General features: G+C 46.9%; 5 protein-coding genes across 5 annotated transcripts; 2 read left to right on the forward strand and 3 right to left on the reverse strand.

The window, feature by feature from the left end:
* The first annotated feature begins 87 nt into the window (after positions 1-87).
* Positions 88-2,057, forward strand: GGS22DRAFT_159289 (U3 small nucleolar RNA-associated protein 6-domain-containing protein). Its single transcript, XM_047960773.1, has one exon. The coding sequence runs from the start codon at positions 231-233 to the stop codon at positions 1,434-1,436; it is 1,206 nt and encodes a 401-aa protein (XP_047820890.1). The 5' UTR covers positions 88-230; the 3' UTR covers positions 1,437-2,057.
* GGS22DRAFT_187135 (DUF55-domain-containing protein) lies at positions 1,507-2,584 on the reverse strand (the record flags this gene model as incomplete). Its single annotated transcript, XM_047964549.1, has 4 exons — positions 1,507-1,772; positions 1,833-1,967; positions 2,098-2,302; positions 2,360-2,584. The coding sequence occupies 4 exons, from the start codon at positions 2,582-2,584 to the stop codon at positions 1,507-1,509; spliced, it is 831 nt and encodes a 276-aa protein (XP_047820891.1).
* A 503-nt stretch (positions 2,585-3,087) lies between these two features.
* Positions 3,088-3,696, reverse strand: GGS22DRAFT_199365 (uncharacterized protein; the record flags this gene model as incomplete). Its single annotated transcript, XM_047966282.1, has 1 exon — positions 3,088-3,696. The coding sequence occupies one exon, from the start codon at positions 3,694-3,696 to the stop codon at positions 3,088-3,090; it is 609 nt and encodes a 202-aa protein (XP_047820892.1).
* Positions 3,697-11,625: 7,929 nt separating this feature from the next.
* GGS22DRAFT_120912 (uncharacterized protein) lies at positions 11,626-15,520 on the forward strand. Its single transcript, XM_047958230.1, has one exon. It carries the CDS (start codon positions 12,126-12,128, stop codon positions 15,393-15,395), a length of 3,270 nt encoding a protein of 1,089 aa, XP_047820893.1. The 5' UTR covers positions 11,626-12,125; the 3' UTR covers positions 15,396-15,520.
* A 479-nt stretch (positions 15,521-15,999) lies between these two features.
* Positions 16,000-17,744, reverse strand: GGS22DRAFT_159298 (uncharacterized protein). The gene is made up of 3 exons (XM_047960774.1): positions 16,867-17,744; positions 16,127-16,748; positions 16,000-16,054 (listed from the first exon to the last, which is right to left on the reverse strand). The coding sequence occupies exons 1-2, from the start codon at positions 17,057-17,059 to the stop codon at positions 16,405-16,407; spliced, it is 537 nt and encodes a 178-aa protein (XP_047820894.1). The 5' UTR covers positions 17,060-17,744; the 3' UTR covers positions 16,000-16,054; positions 16,127-16,404.
* Between the last annotated feature and the right edge of the window lie 1,009 nt (positions 17,745-18,753).

Raw genomic sequence — 18,753 nt, forward strand, 5'->3', positions numbered from 1 at the left:
TAAGTATCTTATCTTTCAAAAGTTCCACTAAATTTTTCTCAAGTCTCTTCAAGGTTCCTCTTCAATTGAACATTGACAATGCGCTATGAAATTTGTCCACTCCAATTCCAACCTATTCCAACATCTTGATGGTGCAAATTAACTTACCTAGTACCTACCTACCTACCTACTACCTAGTACATAAGCATTCGACCAATTCTTAAGGATCTGCTCAGTACACAGCCTCCAATATGGCTGGTGTTCCTGAGAAAGCCAGGTTCTTCCTTGAGCGTGCCGTTCCCCAACTACGCGAATTCGAATCCAAAGGAATTTTCAACGCCAACGAAATACGTTCCCTCGTACGGAAACGCACCGATTTCGAACATCTTGTCCTATCGCCTGGGAACAAACCCACCGACTGGTTAAATTATGCGGCCTGGGAGAAATCTTTGGAAAAGCTCCGCGCAAAACGATGTAGTCGTCTACAGATTCGCACTTCGTCAAAACATACAGGACAAGGAAGAATATTCGGCATACTAGAACGAGCAGTAAATAGGCATCCCGGGAGCATCGAGCTATGGAAGGCCTATCTAGCCTATGCCAGAGACATGAAGGCTACTAAGCGGTACCGAAAGGTGATGAGCAGAGCGTTAAGGATGCATCCAGCTAAGCCCGAGCTCTGGGTGATGGCTGGTAAGAGATCAGCAAATAATGGCGATATGCAAGCCGCAAGAGGATTCTTTATGCGCGGTGCTAGGTTCTGTACTAGAGACGCCACGGTATGGCTCGAATATGCTCGATGCGAAATGGAGTGGTTGGAGCGGATGGATGCGAGGAAGGGAAAGAAAGGTGGCGCCGAGAAAGCGCTTGAAGAACAAGCCGAACAAAGTGATGACGAGATAAAGCTCATCGAAGAAAACAGCGATGATGAGGAAGCCGACGAAAACGATCAAGAAATTCTCCCGGATCCCGGAAACGCGCTTGGGAAAAAAGTATTCGATGAAGACACCGCCAAAAAGTTGGAAGGTAATCCTGCTCTAGACGGCGCTATCCCTCTAGCTATCTTCGACATCTCCAAAAAGCAGCCCTTCTTCAAATCATCCGTGGCGGAGCAATTCTTCGACCTTTTCGCCAGCTTCACTGCCGTCTCCGCACAAGCTCGCATCATCCAGCATATATTGGATAGTATGACCGAACTCTTTCCTAACGACCCAGCAACATGCTTCTGTCACGTTCGACAGCCATTAATCAACGTCGATATAAACACCGCTTCATATCCCAAGGCCCTACGAGAAGCGCTTGTCTGTCTCAAATCATCTTTATCCACAACGACCAACGCTAGCCAACTAGCTGAGAAAACGAAGTTATGGATGCAACCGATACTGGCATCTGAAGATCTAGATCCGGGTATCCGAACTGTGTTAGAACACACACAGCGAACTTTGCCTAGCCCATGAAACCGTTCATTATTATCTAAGGCGCAATGCCCCTAGTCGGATAGGATTCCATCTCACAGCTAACATGATCCTACGCTATCTCGCCGCCTCGTTGCTTTATTTCGTCCATCAAATACTCAAATTCAGTAGGACTCACGCGACTCACACTTAGCCGAGTTTGTTTGAGCATCTGCATATTCTCGAGCGGTCGTCCCGGTTGGCCCATATCGCGAAGCTCCTTCAGCCCAATCTGCTGCTTGAACTTGCTGCGAAACACGACATGTACGACACTCCATTTCGGGTTGTCAGGTTTCGAGCTGGCGTCGTAGTAAGGCGCCTTAGGATCATGTGCCGACACTAGGGTGGGATGAGAAGCCGTCCACAAAACTTGAAATTATTGAGGATGGATGTACTTACAGTCAGGGGAATGTTCTTGCACGATTTCCATGGTACCTACGATACCCGGCTCCTTGCAATTTGAATGGTAGAAGAAAGCTATATCGCCCTTCTTCATATCCCTAAGGTTATTGCGAGCGACATAATTACGGATACCTGGGAAACATCATAAGAATCTAGCTGAGTATGTTAAATAGAGAAAGGGTATAGCAAGTCATCTTGCTGACCAAACTGACAGATAGATAGCTTCTATGAAAATGAGATGAAAATGAAAATGAAATCTTACCATCCCAAGGCTCGGGCTCCGTTCGTGACTTGAGGTCGTCGATGGAGAATTTTACATCGACGTCCCTCTCAATCCGTGACTCAGGCTCAGCTTTCATGAGCCAATATGACTTTTCCGAAGAATCTGGTGTTTTGTCTGTCTCCGGTTTCGAGACAGAGCTTGACTGTGTGACATTTTTTGTCTTTACCTTTGCCTTCAAGGGTTCCTGGGACGAGTCTTAGATCGAGATCGAGATAGTTCGTAGGATTAATAGAATTCTTACCGGAGACGTTTCTGATTCTAACTTCTTAGGTGCGCTCTCTTTTCCTGACTTGGAAGATTGAGGCGCACTTTTGTCTTCTGATTTGACCTTGTTGACCTTGTTGGTCTTGCTAACGTTACTGGTCTCGATAGTTGATTCTGGCGCTAGTGGTTTTCGACGCGTCGACCTTCTCAGATGCGTCACATCCAAAGCGGTCTCAAGTTGGTTTGCTTTTCTCTTCACCATTTTTAAATTGTTGACACCACCAAATAAAGGATTTGATAACACTGTGAGGTACTTGAATTTAAGGGATCGGATTGAAAGAAACATGAGCAGTAGAGGAAACCGAACCACTTGGGCAGTCTATAGGTTAATGTTACTCCTAAGTACCTAGTACCTATTATGGTCACAGGCTTGGAGCACAAATAAGCACCCCTGCAGCCCTAGGTAGGTAAGCACAGACCACATTTATAATGCCCCTAGAAAGGGGGAACCGCTATTACTTCCAGGGAGTTTCTCATCCAACAGCTCTCCATGGATGATTGTACTGGGACTATTCACAAAATTTGTTCACAATAAATCTACATGCGATATATCAATAAGGAGCTCTATTCATCTAACTATTCAATCTCTACGTTTTAGGTACTAGAGTAATCAGACAACACCTACCTTGTTCATCTACTTCCTAGGACCTATATAATAGGTAAGACTAGTAAGTAGCCTCCTGCCCCTGACAACCTTATGGTTATCTAACAATGATCATCATCGAAACCGATCATGATATTCCAATCTGCGGAGGAGAACTTTTGGCCTCTGACCCTATTAGAAGCGTCATTAGACCGGCATGAATCTAGAATTTCTTGTGCATAATGCGACCAGAGCAGGCAATTCTCCTCGATAGGATCCGTGTTGTCGTTACACCACCAAATTGCACTCTTATAACTACAAGAGATTCGGGTGCAGACCCTCGGGCCGGCATCCATATGGCATTGACCCGTCTTCTTCGAGAGATAATCGATACCTTCCTCGATCCGGAACGCTTGAGCGTACCAAATATTGTTCGGGTCACAAGTGAGCCAGGCTTCTGACCGAGAGGTAACTGCTGGATCAGTACCGTTTACATCAGGCCATGTGAAATCTGGATTGACATCGAGAATCTGTGCATCAATGTCCCGGAAGCTAAAGCCAGTAAACGACATCTCGGGACCATCTTCAGTGATGTTTCCTGTCCAAGTAAGGTTAGATAAGGAGTAACCGCTCGGAAGACCGGCGGAAGATCGAATAGAACCCCTACCAATAGGGATAGCCAATGTGGCAGCTGCAAAGATAGCAGACGCAAAGATGCTAGAAGTCTTCATATTGATTTGATTTGGATTATGTATCCTTTCAAGTTTGGAATGATGTGTTTAGAGATGAGTAGGTAGGTAGATGATTGATGGTGAGTGGTAGATGAGTGAGAAATATGCCGTTAACTCTCCGGATATATATACACGTTAGAAAGTCATGGTTGTCTTGGGTGCGTGTGAAAACACCAAAACCCGTTACTACACGATGGTAGAATGTAGGGTATAGTTTAGGTATCATGCTGTTACATAGGCGATGGTGAAAATATAACTGAAGTGTTTGTAAACAATCATTCGAACAATCATACATTAGAATAAGTACCAAGTATGTTTGCTTTAATTCTACATGACATCTGAGGCCAACGAAGTCGAATATCGCGAGTCTAACTCCCTACCTAGGTACCCAGGTATGTGGGATTCAACCTAACGAATTCCAAGGAAGTACCTAAATAGTAGGTAAGTAGGTAGGTAAGTAGGCAGGTAAGTAAGTAGGTAAGTACCTAGGTAGGTAGGTATCCAGGAAGTGATGTGCTTTGAAGCAATCCTTACCTAATGGGTATAACAAGGGCCTTGTTAACCATCTTCAACAATTCAAAGGATATCCTTTGTCTATTCCGAGCTACCTGTTAACAAGATCATTGGATATAGATGCTGAAGCTTCATTTCTGTTTCTGTTATCTTTATTCTCAAACTTGTCAAGAATCCAGTACTGAACCGCCAGTGTAAGGTTGTGTAGCTCAATATTTGGGGCCATAGAAACAACCTGTTTCTCTCTACCTATTTAAAACCTCAATGACACAGGTTTGATTTGAGGTGTACCTAGGTATCTGAGGATCGCGATTCAGCTTCGCTCTAGATCAGTGCAATGGATCAAGGCTGATGAAATACCCGACAAAAATTTGTCATCCATGTCATGGGAATATATATCAAAAGATGCACCAAGGTACTAGAACGTCTGTATGACGAAGCCTTACCAGATACATGCATTCGCGTCTTCTTACTCTTCATTAACATTACTTGTGCGATTCTCGAAACCATCAAACATCCCCTATTTGCTCTATAGAGTCTAAAGTGTCTCGCGCCAACCGAGAGCAATAATTGGCATGCCGCTAGGATGAGAGAGCACTTGACGGGCGAGCTCCGTTCCAACAAATCCAGTCATACATAGAAATGATAGAGCTAAATAGCAACCGATAACCTATGACTCTTGTGCGTCGAACTTCTCTTATGCGGATGAGGGCTTCATTTTGTGTTTTATGAACGGTATATACCTACTAGGTAGTACCCAATGAGTAGCGGCTTATGGAAGGTAGGTATCATGGAAAAGATCTGAAAACTACCTACCTACGTCATAATAATGGTCGATCGAATGTATTTAACCCGTTGGAGGATTAACTAATACCGGTGGTTCGTCAATACTGCAAGCTCCATGTAGGCTGAGATCCTAACCCCGCTAACCTCGTCGCCCGTCACTATTCTTAACGCATAGACGCTGATTATACTGATCACACTGATGCCGAAATAACTTGACGAATCGCAATTCCTACTCGAGAATATTGGTCCGACTTAACCAACAGCTCAATAATAACCTATGGATATCAAATGATTTCTAATAAGCAAGGTACCAAGAGGGGGTATGGTGTGGGTAAGTCTCGAAGAAGAGAAAGTGATGGATCATGTGCATTACACGGATAATGGAATCTTATGGTACAGTACTTGACCCGACAAAAAGCAATTGTTGCATTGTAACACCTGGACAGTACCTATGATCTGATAAAAGCCCGGGAATCTTACATACCTGTATTATTCATGGTTGTGTTGTTCCGCCATATTGGTGATTGTCTTACCTCCATCCAATTCAAGAACCTCGTCCTTTTTACCTGTAGTCTTGGCGAAGATTGAGTACATTGGAAACCCTTCGGCACGTCAAAGACAAGAAGATTTGATCCATACCTACTAGGTAGACAAGTCCATAACACTAGAGAAGGTAGTCTGTACGTATAGACAAACATACCACCTATTAATTACAGCTAGATTCCCCTCTCTACCTGTGGTCCACGAGATGTGGAACCCGTGATGGATATTTAACTAGGCGTTATTCCGTATTTATAACCGATTTCCAGCCTCTCTTCTCATCTCCATATTTACCTACCTAGTACCTATCTGGGCACCTGGGTAAGTAGGTACCTATGTACATCTGTACCTGGATGTAGGTAAGTATTAGAAGAGGCTTATTCACACAAGTATTCCGTTACGTGCTATCCACGATGTCAGGATGTCAAATGTGTACCGTACACAAATTGGGCGTCTGCGAGTTGGTGGAGCCAACCGACCTACCAACAATGGGTAGATTCCGATTGAGATGAGAAACCCTCAACGTTATCTTCTGGGTGTCCAGGTGTCGGACGAAAGTATGTAAGTCTTAATATGTGTGCGCTGTAGGTGTCGTCGGTAAAGCGCCGGATTCCAAAGTAAAGCCAGGCTACCAGGTCGAGTCAAATGAAAAGTCAAATCTCAGGCCCCGAGTTCTCATCGCCAAGTGGCAAGGTGGTGCGCTACCGCAATTCCAACCCATCTACCTACCTACCCTACCTCGCAATTTACGCCATTCGTCGTCGGCTTGCTTGGGGGTCGATTCGTGGAATTCGACGCTCGTCTCAATAATCTCGTCGTTGGAGACACAAAGAGTGACAAGGTGACAAGGTGACAGACAAGATGACGCTCGCTCGAGTGGCGGAAAACAGAGTTTTGATTGGCCAAGACTCAAGAGATAGTCTGAAGTCTCTCTAGCTGATTTACCTACCTAGGTACATACGAGATCAAGCCGTCCATTGACTAATGGACATTGGAGGCTTTTACGCACGAAGCTTATCTGCATTCTATTCCAAAATAATAATAAAAGACGACCCGGCGAAGGAAGCTTCTGACGAATTCGGCTGTCCTGTGCCAGACTTTGCACTACACAAAGCACGCCCGTCCCCATTGGCACATGGGGCACCACTTAGCGGACAATTTCGGTACTAGGCTGGAAGCTCGAGACATGATCAACGAGCGAAGAAAAATGGCGAGACGGAAAAGAGAAAAAAAAAATACACACCCGAAGGAAAGTTCGTTGGTGGTATTGGGAAAGTTGAACAACAACCCAGTTACATAAATATCAAGATAGACGAATAGATAGATAATTAGGTAGGTAGAGTAAGGTAGGTAGGTAGGTGACAATAATTCGATCGAGGTACGGTACATGTAAAGGTAGAGGAAAGAGAAGTAGGCATTGTAACCGATTTTCCCTCAGGCCCTCTCTCTTACTCTCCGTCTTCCCTCTCGCCCTACCGTACCCAGAAGGCCCATCTACCACCCCTTGCCCGTTCCCTTGTGACCGTCTGTCTTCTCTTTTCTCTCTTCTTCCCTCACTCTTCTTTTCTCCTCACACTTTTCTTCCTATTTCTCTTCCCTCCCCCATTCACTCGTCTTGTTTTGCATCCCATATTTTAAGTCGTGCGGCCGTTGTTGTTATGTTCTAAAGTCGACCTCGTTTCCCACTTACATGAAAATACCCCAAAACGGTATTGGCGCGGATCGACTGATTGTACCTATGTACTATCAGAGATCAACGACCAACGAGAATTTCTTAACCAGAAAAATCCGAACACAAGCAATACGGGAGATCTAAGCAGGCTGTATTTGTTACAATTCTTACTCGGCAAGATAGAGCCACGAAGCCATCTCCCTTTTTCCTGACCAACTCCTTGAGACAGGAACTGGTGGAAAATGATAGCCCTGTACAATATGGATGGGCACCTAACGTTGCGCAAACGGCCGTGACCAACGATGGATTCTCGACCAGGATGATAAGTCTCCATCATAAAGCTGCAAGGATCAAGTCATCAGAACACCCAGCTATTAGCGACCTACGACCTGCGACGACCACATCAATCTCTACAGAAATTAACGTAAGTTTGTACGGGTCAGCGTGTATTTCTCTAGGTCGCCGCAAATCCTTTGGCGTGGACAATTGCTCGGGATCGGAATTTCGACGTATTCAATAACTTGGAACTATGCATACATGCAGTAGGGTCGAGTCTAACAACACCATAGGTACGCAGCATACGCCACTTATACTCACGATACATGGTACCTACGCCTAGGGTTTCAAAGTTCTTGCGGCGTGGAGGTTCCCATTTTATCCCCCGTAGCACAAACGTACGAAACTTGTGTACCTGGCAATTGTCGGGACGGGACAGGACAGGACAGGACAGGACAGGACAGGACAGGACAGGACAGGCTTTTCATACTGTCCGAGAGTGACAGAAGGAAAGAAAAGAAGAGAAGAGAAGAGGGGACTTTACTCTATTGATCGGCAGGCAAAATTGCAGGTCGAATCACTCGCACTTTTACCTACCGAAAAAGTATCCTCTTTCATCATTTGGCCGGCAACCAAGGGACCACCGCATTTTTTGTCGACCCTTGCAACCCGTAGCAATGGATCACCGGAGCTTTCCCATTGGTCCCACATGCAGCCATCACAAGCGGGATCGCTTGCGACTTACATGCATTCATACAGAGTGGGATGTCAGCATACATAACTATTGTACCTAGGCATCATACATATGTACTGGCCTAGCCCTGCATACCGATTTAAAGTCGTCATCTGGGTGTTCGCTTCTTTCTCGACGAAGACCTGTCGAAGAACGTAATCTATGGCGTGCCTAGCTATGAGCATTGCAGGTTCATAGCCCTGGTGACTACCCAAGTCTCACGCTGACATATAATCCCATCGTCCGGGGGATTCATTCCGAAGTCAGTTATGCAAACCCTTAACGATGAGTAAGGTATGCACGCAACATTAGGCCTCCAGGATAGCGTGGGCTACACCAACCTCGGACATCCTGAGTGGCAATCGCCAAGTTGAGGTGTACGAGGCAGGTTTCCGTCGGTCGTCGGAGGGAGTACAACTAACCGCGAAGGATGAAAATGGGAAAATGAGAAAATGGGAACAATAAGAACAATGGAGAAGAAAAAAAGAAAAAAGAAAAAGGAAAAAAGCCCGGGTAGCTGTCAGGCTAGCTTCCTCCACACCTTCGTTTGGATCTGGACTAAAGATGCGGACTGGAGATGCGATTCTTTCTGCGACAACCGGCGTATGATATTTGGATGTGTATTGGAACCTGCACCGCATATAAAGCCATCCGGTGATACTGGAAACGTGAAATTGGTTGCCGACGTGGTCGCCTTGCCAAATAATCGACTGAACTTTCATTGAAGCACTAGCACCTTGGTTTTCTGTACTGATACGTGGATCCTTCTAAGAGGCATAAGGGATCAGGCGTGAGCGCATAGCTGGGACTGGGGATAATCTAGGACAATCCAGGACAATCTTCCTATGGCGTATTTGAGCCCTGTCAAACCTTGTCCTGGTATTTGATCGGGAGTTATCGTTGGCTCGATATGCAAATAGGAACGAGATCCTAATCCGATGAGATGCGGCAATAGCTTAGGGATGATGATAATGATGAGAGTACACTCTAGATGTCTCGGCTGTCGAGATCTATCTAGCTTGATATCTCTTTTCATCCCCTGATTAGCGGCTCGCCATTTCCTACTCCCGTTCGTTGACGCGACGAAACCTCCGGTTCGAAGTCCCTTGAAATTCTTTCGTATTAGAATACCGGAAGACGTTGAGGTAAGTATCTACTCAATTTCCGACCTGATATGACACGATCTGGTCAGATAACATTCTTATTCTCATTCTCACCCTTACCCTCATCTTCATTCTCATCTTCATCCTCATCTTCATCCTCATCTTCATCCTCATCATTTTCAATATACCTTGTCTGATCAGTTTCCTCTCTTTATTTTCTTATCCAATCACCTACAACATAGCTATCTACTTTGTAGATAAGTAGCTAGGTAGGTAATACCTAGGTGAGTGTTCATATGTTGATTCAAGACATCAGGCAAGGGATACTGAAAAATGAAAAATGAAAACCCAAAAATGAAGATTGAGAATTGAAGCTCAAAATGCGCTGATATCTCATTGGCTTACATGGTCTTAGTGGAGACCGGATGGTAACCGGATTTGTCACATCCTCGTGATTTGTCGGGTACCTAAGTACAGTACCTAGGCAAACTTTACGTTATCCGACAAAGTCACCCTTTCCTGCTTTTTACCTTTTTTCTTAGTATCGATTTATCCTGGAGGTACTTATCTTTGTATCGAGTTGATACTTCACTTTTTCTACCAATAGCAATACCTTCCGGTGCATTAAAGTGGACAACTGGAGTAGATCATTTAGCTTTGATCTAATAACCAATTAACTTTCAATATTCTGCCGGGTTCCACATCATCCGTCTCCTTTTCATTCTGGCCACTGAGCTTCATCCATTTTTTTCCTCATTCATTTTTCTTGAACGCCCTGAACGCCCTAATCGCGCATAGACAGACGCAGGATTTCTCGGATTTCTCATCGTTTCCCATCCTAAACCCGTATTGGTCTAGCTCGAGTGGGTCGCGTAGCACTTGTTGCTCCTCTCGGATTGAAGGAGGCCAGCAATCAGCCAGAAAATTTCTTGACCTACCCAGACCTTCAATCCCATCCCACAGCTCCCAGTCCAGTCCCAGTCAATCGCCAGTCGCCAGTCCCAGCTCCAGCTCCGGCTCCTAAGAAAAAAAAAAGTGAGGAGCGCGTGTCAAGCAAGCCTTCTAAGCAAGTGAGCACACACGGCCCATAGACCGGAGTGCCTCTTCCTTTACCCTCTACCGCTTTGCCCTTTGCCTTACCTACTAACCGCCTACCGCCCACCGCCCCCTTCTATCCCTCTCTCGCGCGCCGCAGCAAACAAGAGAAGAGAACTTGGAACTGAGGTGTGTCGTCAATCAATCATTAGTTTTAGCTTAGGTAGGTCAGACCCTGTTATTGCTATCTATCTCTATATCCCTTCTTCTCTGGCTATTCCGATATTGTCCTTATTTTTATTATTATTCCGCTATTATCATTGTTGATGTTGTTGTTGTTGTTGTTATTATCATTATCATCGTTATCGTCATCTCCCTCTTCACCTGGGGCAGTCTATCCAGTCTAACCATCCACCCATCCATCCGTCCGTCCACCCTATCCTGTCTTAGGTATTTGGGTATTTCCCTAATGCCGTATGCGTGTGTGTATGTGTGTTCAAATAACGCTACCACTCAAACGATTCGGGTCGTCCCCGTTGTCCGTTGTCCCGTTGCCCGTCACAACTTCGGTCGGCATCCTTCAAGTGTCGGATGGTTGATGCGCAATGCTGCATCGAAGCGATCGGTCTCCCGTCACTAGCATCCATACAAAGCGACAAGGTGCCCGACACACCTGACGCGGCGCTCCATCCGTCGTCCGTCACCCATTACCCATCATCCGCTTTCCCGTTATTCCGTATTATTTTAGAAACAGCCTCCGTGTCCATCTAGGTATCTGCCAGGTGCCAGGTATACATACCTACTATGGCTCGGCTTTTACCATGTTGCCTATTCCTAAGTGGGCGCGTGGCTTTTGCGCCCATAGAGGTTTTGCTGCTTCTTGCTTTTTGACACTGCCGCTACTAATCCTCCACCCTTCCCTTCCATCCCTTTCCTGTCATATGCTTTACCTAGTGCCTAGCTGCCTAGTAGGTATTTTGCTTTAGAGGATAATTGGAAGTTCCAAGTTGTCCGGTACTGCTGCCAGGTGTTATCGCTACCTAGTATCATTCTTACCACATTACACGTACCCTGTTTAGGTACTAGGTACCTATGCATTCTTTTTCTCCTTCCCTAATACAGCGCTAAAGGGCGTATTTCCCTCTGTATTAGAGAACACAGTCTTCACAGTACCTCTTGTACAGTACCTGCAACCCCTACAATCATAGTAGCATAGCGCTACGTCTCAGCGTCTCTACGACCAGCACCTCAGACAGCACAGTATTAGGGATTCATCCCCTGTTACCTACCTAGTAGCGAGCCCTGGAGCCCTCAATCCTCGTCCAAATTCGTCCAGTACCATCCATGGATCGGAGCGATTCACAGCGCATCGCAGCGCTCCGCTCGCAGCACTGGACTTTTTTGGATTTAGTGATTTAGTGATTCCAAGGGTTGACTTGATCGCGCTGAGTGCCTTATGCGGCCATGGCCCCCCCTTCTATTCTAAACATTGAACACCCTATCTTCCCCCAACCACCGAAAATCTGCGACAGCACCAACTCCATTTCCACCGATCGCACCGCGACAAGTTCATCCACCCAAAAATTTCCTAATCGACCCGCGACGCGACTTTTTTTTTAATCCATCGCGACACTCGTCGCCCGTAACACTACTATTACTCATTTATTACTATCTCATCTTAATGCACATGTCGCTCTTTCTATATATATTTTAATTGCTGACATAGTCTGAATTATAGTCAGATGGGTTCCCATTTGCGTCTCCATCCGTCATGAGTACTTGGTTGAACGAGGCCGCTGCCGTCCAAAACCACAATGGCAACGGCTTCCCACATATGAACGACCCGAATAACATGGGAGCAGGAGGAGGAATGGGCGGAGCGCCGACAGGCATGATGGACCCTTCCGCCTTTATGGCTAATGCCGGCCAGTTCAATCCTGTCGCTGCTGGCCAGTTTAACCCTCAGCAGATGGCCGCTGCGATGCAGAATGGCCCGATGCGCAATGCCTCGCCCTCCTTCTCGAATCCCGCATATCAAACAAATCCCGTCATCCCTTCTAAGCGACCTCGTCCGAGAGAAGATAGTATCGGCGCGTCTCCGCGACAAAATCCTAACATGCTACCGACTTCGCGCGCCGACACGCCTCAACAATCTCAATTCCCAGGTTTCCAACCGAATGCCATGCAGCAACAGAATCCCTCACAACCTCAGCATTATCCTCACCTACAACCCAATGGCTCGACTACCGCGTCTCCTTCGCCAATCATGGCAGGGAATCAGTTAAGACCAGGAAGTGTCCCACAACGCGTCAATACCGCGTCGCCTCATCCCTTCTCCCCAGCTTCTCAACAATTTGGTCCCCAAGCGTCACCAGTTCCATCAGATCACGGTAATACTCCTCAGCCAGGCATGTTTATGGGACAGCAAAACTTCCCTCAAGGCTTCAATCCTGCTTTCGCCGCCGCCAGTCCCTCCCCAGCTAGACCCCCTTCGGCGCAGAATCACATGGCGCAATCCATGATGCCTCAGTCGATGGGTCAGATGCCGCAACAGATGCCGCAAATGCACCCGGGCCAGATGCTCACCCCCCAACAGATACACCAGATGCAACAAATACATGCAGCTCAGGCAGCCCAAGCGGCGCAGGGACGCGGCGCGATGGATCAGCAAAAGATTATGTACCAGATGCGCTTACAACAACAGCTTCAGCAGGGCGGTATGCCGATGGCTGCGCAGATGCAAGCCCAGAATCTAGCCCAAGGTCGAGGTATGATGCCTAAGCAACCGATGCCGATGCAGAACGGCCAGATGCCCCCAGGCACCATGCACCCTCAGCAACAACCTCAAATGGCGCGAGCAACCAACCCCGAAGGCTTCCTCAAGAACCTCACGGCGTTTATGAACATGAAGCAACTTCCCCTCGACACGAATCCCGTTATCGAAGGCCGACCATTACACCTCCTACAACTTTTTCAGAATGTTTCCAAATTTGGTGGATATCGGAACATAACTAGTCATAATCTCTGGATGCAGGTTGCCGCTTCGGTCGGCTTCAGCCCGCAACAAATCCCATCAGCTCCGAATCAAGTAAGGTCTATCTACGAGCGCAACCTGTTGAAGTTTGAAGAGGCTTGGGCGATGCAACAGCGAAGTCAGCATATGAAGCAGCAATCAAGCGGCTCAGTAGGCATTCCTGGTGTACCGGGTCAAGGCGTACCACAAAGAATTGGACAAATGCCACCTGGTCAACATATACAACCCAGTCAAATACCCCCTCAAATGCCACAGCCACATACGCAGACACCCGTGAAGCAGATGGCTCCGGCAATACAACAAGCAAATGTCAACGGATTTTCTACTCCGCAACAACCTCGAATCGCCCAACAACAACAGCAGCAGCAGCAGCAGCAGCAACCCAACGCAGGTCAAGGACACATTAGAAGTAACATGTCGCGAAGTATCGATGCGAGGCCAGTAGTCGGCGATTTTGCAATGCAGTCACCGGCATCGACGGGTAAGGGTGGTAACATATCTATACAGCCTCCAACAAACCAACAAGTGGATGGTGCGCATGCAAATGGTACTACGAACTTACCTTTCCCCGGCCCGTTTTCGTCAGACCCCGACGAGTACTCACCGTGTTCGCGGGAGATGCACATGTATGGAGGCTTCGATCTCGACTCGATGGCTAAGCTAGGCAACGACTTGGAAAAATGGAGACCGAACATGCCACAACCTCCAGAACTTGGCAACATCGATCTCCATGCTCTTACGAAAAGCATACAGTGCGGCATACATGGAGAAGTACGGTTAGCTCTCGATACCCTCGGATCCGTGACACGCGCGGCGGAGTATTTGCCAACACTGTCGATCGACCTGAGAGCTTGCGACGATCTGGTGGAGTCCCTTATAGATTGCGCCGAAGAGCAGGTTGATCTGCTTGCCGAAAAGGCGGATCCTGTCTCGGATGAGATAGATCTAACTTCCTACGAGGACGTCATGAGAAGTTGTCGTCTCGAAGCCATGAGCTTACACAAACCAAACGTGTTTGGGGATGCCGACTACGAGCTCGAACACGCCGCGGATCGTTTATTGGCGATAACGACGATCCTGCGGAACTTTTCCTTCATGGACGTAAACCAGGTGGTCCTCGCCGACGAGATAGTGATCAAATTTCTTTGCGGCGTGATACGATCTTTGGGTACGCACGAGAATTTACTACGAGCTCCGAGGAATACGCTCGATTTTATGAAAGATGTCATAGTTTTGCTATCTAATGTTGCTGGATCCATCGAGATACCCGGGCGGGAACAAGCGTTGTGTCTCCTTCAGTTTCTGCTTGCTTTCGCGCCGTCGCCGGCCCCTTCTTTGACAACCGAACGGGTTGTCTTTTCACCATATGAACCATCGGTTCACTTTTACCTACCACACGCCGTCGACTCCTTAGCGAAGCTATTAGCGCGCGACGAGCCGAATAGGTCACATTATAAAATAATCTTCGCCGCCGACGCCGCCACCTCTTCCCCCCACGAACTACTTACGCGAACCTTCGGCCTCGCCGTCTCCCCGATTCCCGACCAGAACAAAGAGAGCCGCCCGGCGAATCTACCGTCGTTCGTCGAAGCGCGCAAGGCGTTGCTGATGCAAGGCTTGCTTTCGGCCGACATCATTGCTCAGCTCGCCCCGGGATACGAATCGGGTGTAACGCGAGCATGGCTGTCGTCAGGGGAGGGGTTCGCACAGAATCTCTTCCGCCTCATCCGCACACTCTGCACCCAGGCAGAGCCGACACCTCGCGTGGGTGCCAGTTCAAGAACGCAACCACGCGAAGACATGGACATACTGTACATAATTACCTGCGGCGTATCTACATTAAAGAGACTCGGCGAGAAGGCGAGAGATCCCAACAACCCAGCCAGCATCCCGCCGAATGCTCTTCCGACGAGGGAAAGCCTCTTCGGTGCCTTACAGAGTCTCAAGAGCCCCAAGTGGACATTACTATTGAATCAACTAAGCACCTACGCGGGGCTCGAAAGTTGAGTGATAAGGGATACGGGATATGGGATACGCGCCGATGTAGACAAATAGTCCAGGTAGTTCGAAGAGCGGGAGAGTAGCGGCTCAAACAGGATAGGTTCATTAAATAAGACGATTATCTAGGAAACGGGTCATACGGATCTTAGCGGTAACCGGAGACTAGGTTTCAAGCACCCAAGGCCCTAATCGGAGCGCGGCGTTCAGGAATTAGATGGTCAGCATGAGATGTACAAAGTAGCCCAACATAAAGGAGATGTATAAATGTGTAGATTATGTGTTACGGGCTCAACGTACAATGCGAAGCATGCTCAAAAGACGCATCTTATCTTTCAACTGGATATTTCCCTTATATTATAAAATTGGCTCAGTGATGAATTATGAGCTTAGGGTAACGAGTGCTTACGAACTGGTCCTGATATACTGTGATATTAACCTTGGACTTTGGGCTTCAACTTTCGAGTCTTCGGGTTCTCTTTGATAGCAGCGAACGTACCTCTTACCCAGGAGGTATACAACCAAAGTAGAATACGTTCCCGATACCTACTTAGGTAGGTAGGTAGGTAGGTAGGTACTAGGTAGATATGTATACATACTACTTGCCTACCTAGTAGTATTTAGCTCACAAGGAGAATGTCGTATAGGTACCTACATATAATGACTAGGTAAGTATCACCTATTGTCAGTCTATGAAGGAGGTCAATGGCGGAGATCACTTCTAATGTATAAGAGAACAGGTAGCTTGCATACACAGTCTATCCCCACGAACCAGACAGACAAATCAATATCAACGCAATGATCATGATAGCAAAAATTTTCTTTTGGTGGAAAATGACAGAACCAGCTCTGTTTTGGTTTATTGTATTCATATTCTTGTTCTACGCGACTTCGTTTTCGTTCTTTTTTGCTTGATTGTTATAGATCCCCCCTTTGCTAGATTCGGTGACGGGTATCATCCTCCTCTCTCCTATCTCCTCTCTTTCACCTAACCCCTACCCCTACCCTTCCCTTATAACTATAACTGACTTGTCGGTTCCACGGCCTTCATATCATGCCTAGTATCGTCAGGTCGCGACCTATACGCATCGGGGTTACCCCGGATCGACCGCGCCAGCGACTTCAGCGAGTCCCGACGACCGGGTGGCGGAAGGTGCGTGGAGTCGGATTCGACGTGTGGTTGGCGATACGCGTTCTTGGGTCGAGGAGGGGCGCCGTTGTTGCTGGGGGCGGAGGGCATGGGACCAATGCCGTAGTCTTCGAGCTCTTGTTGGCTTTTAGGCCATTCGCGCGCGTCGCTGCGTTGGCGTCGGAGGTGGAAGACTATTAGCGTGGCGATGGTGCCGACTACTAGAATGCCGCTGGAGAGGGGTGATTGATTAGTATTTGGGTTTGGGTTTGGGATTAGTTTGACGTCAGGGTCTCTTGCGAAAGAATAGGATTGAGGATGTAAGTTGCTAAGTAAGTAGAGAGGCTTACCCGAGAACGCTGAGCACGATGGTGGTCGTATTACTGGCCGCCTCGGGCTTCTCGCAAAGATCAATATTCGGCTGAGGGTGGCATTTGGCGTAGGTCTCCTCGTCGTCGCGTGTTCTCAGGAGGTTTATGATGGTTCGGGCGATGTTCGACGCCGACGACGACTGCGTCACCTGATCAACTGGAAGAGGGCTCATGGTGCGTATATGATATCCGGCACTCTCGATACAATTGCGAAATCCAATTCCAACGTTCTAACTTCTCGATCGTCCTCTTCATTACCCGAATGATCTGTTCAGTAGGCTCGGATGTTGCCGAGCACGCGAAATTGAAGTCGAACTAATGTGACCCCGTGGCGTGATCGTGTTTGCTTGTTCGTATCTGCTCGGAGGGAAAAAGGAATGTTCGGTAGTTGGATTCCGAGCAAACTGAACTGTTTAGAAAGGAATGTATGGGTATGAATATGAGGATGGGATGAATGACTGAATGAATGAATGGCGTCGTCGCATGAAAGGAGTGTTTGAATGAATAAACGAATACTTGGAGGGAAAAACGATAGGCTACATCGAGTCTCTAGTGTCTAAGTACGTAACATGTAACTACAAGGAGCAGAAGGAGGCACAACCCATGATACACGATGTTTCAGTGGGAGATGGGCACGCATCAACGAGACCCCTGACGATCCAATCTACCCAATTGGATTCCTTACGTACCTATGTAGTAGGGACCTTGGACGTTGCATCTTGATAGGCAATGAGCCGGGGTGCAGCGTGTGATGGTACAGTCTGAGTTGATCCGTTGAACTGTAGCATCTTACTGTGTTCGCGATTCACAACAACGGCTTTTGTACGACTTCAGCTTCCGAAGTTTGCTATTGGTGCTATTGATTTCCTAGTTGAACACTATAATACCTATATCTCGTGTGATACGAGTTAGGGTCTAGTGCACAAATAAAGACACTAGAAAAATAGGATTAGCTTAACCTTGGAAGTATAATAATATAGTACATTCTAGGCACATACCTATAATATACATATTAGTACCTACGTAGTTTAGGTCGTAATTAGGGTCGTGTGGCTATGATCTTTGCGGTGTAAAATATGTCTTAGCTTACCGAAACTCTGGAGAAGTCATTCTTAATAATTTCTATCTCGAGAAACTATGCAGATGTTCACAAAAGCCTACTTAAATATACTAGATAATTACTGAGTATGTCAATAGGCTGGTCCATGGAATAGGATGGCTTTAATTAGGAGAAATCATCGAAATCATCGATGTGGTTAGTGGCTTGGAAGCTGAGACCTTGAATTCTTATGTAAAATCTGGGTTAATAACAGGGCTAAATGAACAGACACAGACCTCACAGATATTTCCCAACTTACAAGATCTTATACTGGTACCTGTATTTACCATTGATGGGGTTTATGAGAGAATAATGTCAGGATGGTTACCTATGGATGTATTTCTACATCCACATCCGCTCTACTATGTACGCACGGCATTAGTAATCGCACGGTTGCTATTCCACGCAACACGAGGGAAATTTGGAGATACCACGGAGATGGTTTCAATCGGAATGATAAAGTCTCGGAACCATCGGGTCACACAGCTTTCTAAGGTTGCTAGTAATAATCGATACTTACTACCTACCTAGGTACCTAGTAGGTATGTGACAATCGGTCATTACCTACTCGCAAGGCAGGACATGAGTTTACATTACCTGATATAAATATTTTCATATTCAGAATTACACGTAACACCGGCTTTAGCTCGCGGGTCTCAGAGAGCGGAAAGTTGCAGGTTTTATATGCGGAATTATTAAAGTGTCTTACCGCAGCGGTATTGGACGGCTAGGACAGCAATGGCTCGGCAATTGGCTTCTCCACACGGC

Source organism: Annulohypoxylon maeteangense, assembly GCF_022496945.1.
Source record: "Annulohypoxylon maeteangense strain CBS 123835 unplaced genomic scaffold GGS22scaffold_5, whole genome shotgun sequence".
Lineage (NCBI taxonomy): Eukaryota > Fungi > Ascomycota > Sordariomycetes > Xylariales > Hypoxylaceae > Annulohypoxylon > Annulohypoxylon maeteangense.

Coding starts and splice junctions, on each gene's coding strand:
- GGS22DRAFT_159289 (XM_047960773.1), top strand. CDS start 231: ATGGCTGGTGTTCCTGAGAAAGCCAGGTTCTTCCTTGAGCGTGCCGTT.
- GGS22DRAFT_120912 (XM_047958230.1), top strand. CDS start 12,126: ATGAGTACTTGGTTGAACGAGGCCGCTGCCGTCCAAAACCACAATGGC.
- GGS22DRAFT_159298 (XM_047960774.1), bottom strand. CDS start 17,059: ATGAGCCCTCTTCCAGTTGATCAGGTGACGCAGTCGTCGTCGGCGTCG. Junction 16,749..16,866: donor CATCGTGCTCAGCGTTCTCG/GGTAAGCCTCTC, acceptor CACCCCTCTCCA/GCGGCATTCTAGTAGTCGGC.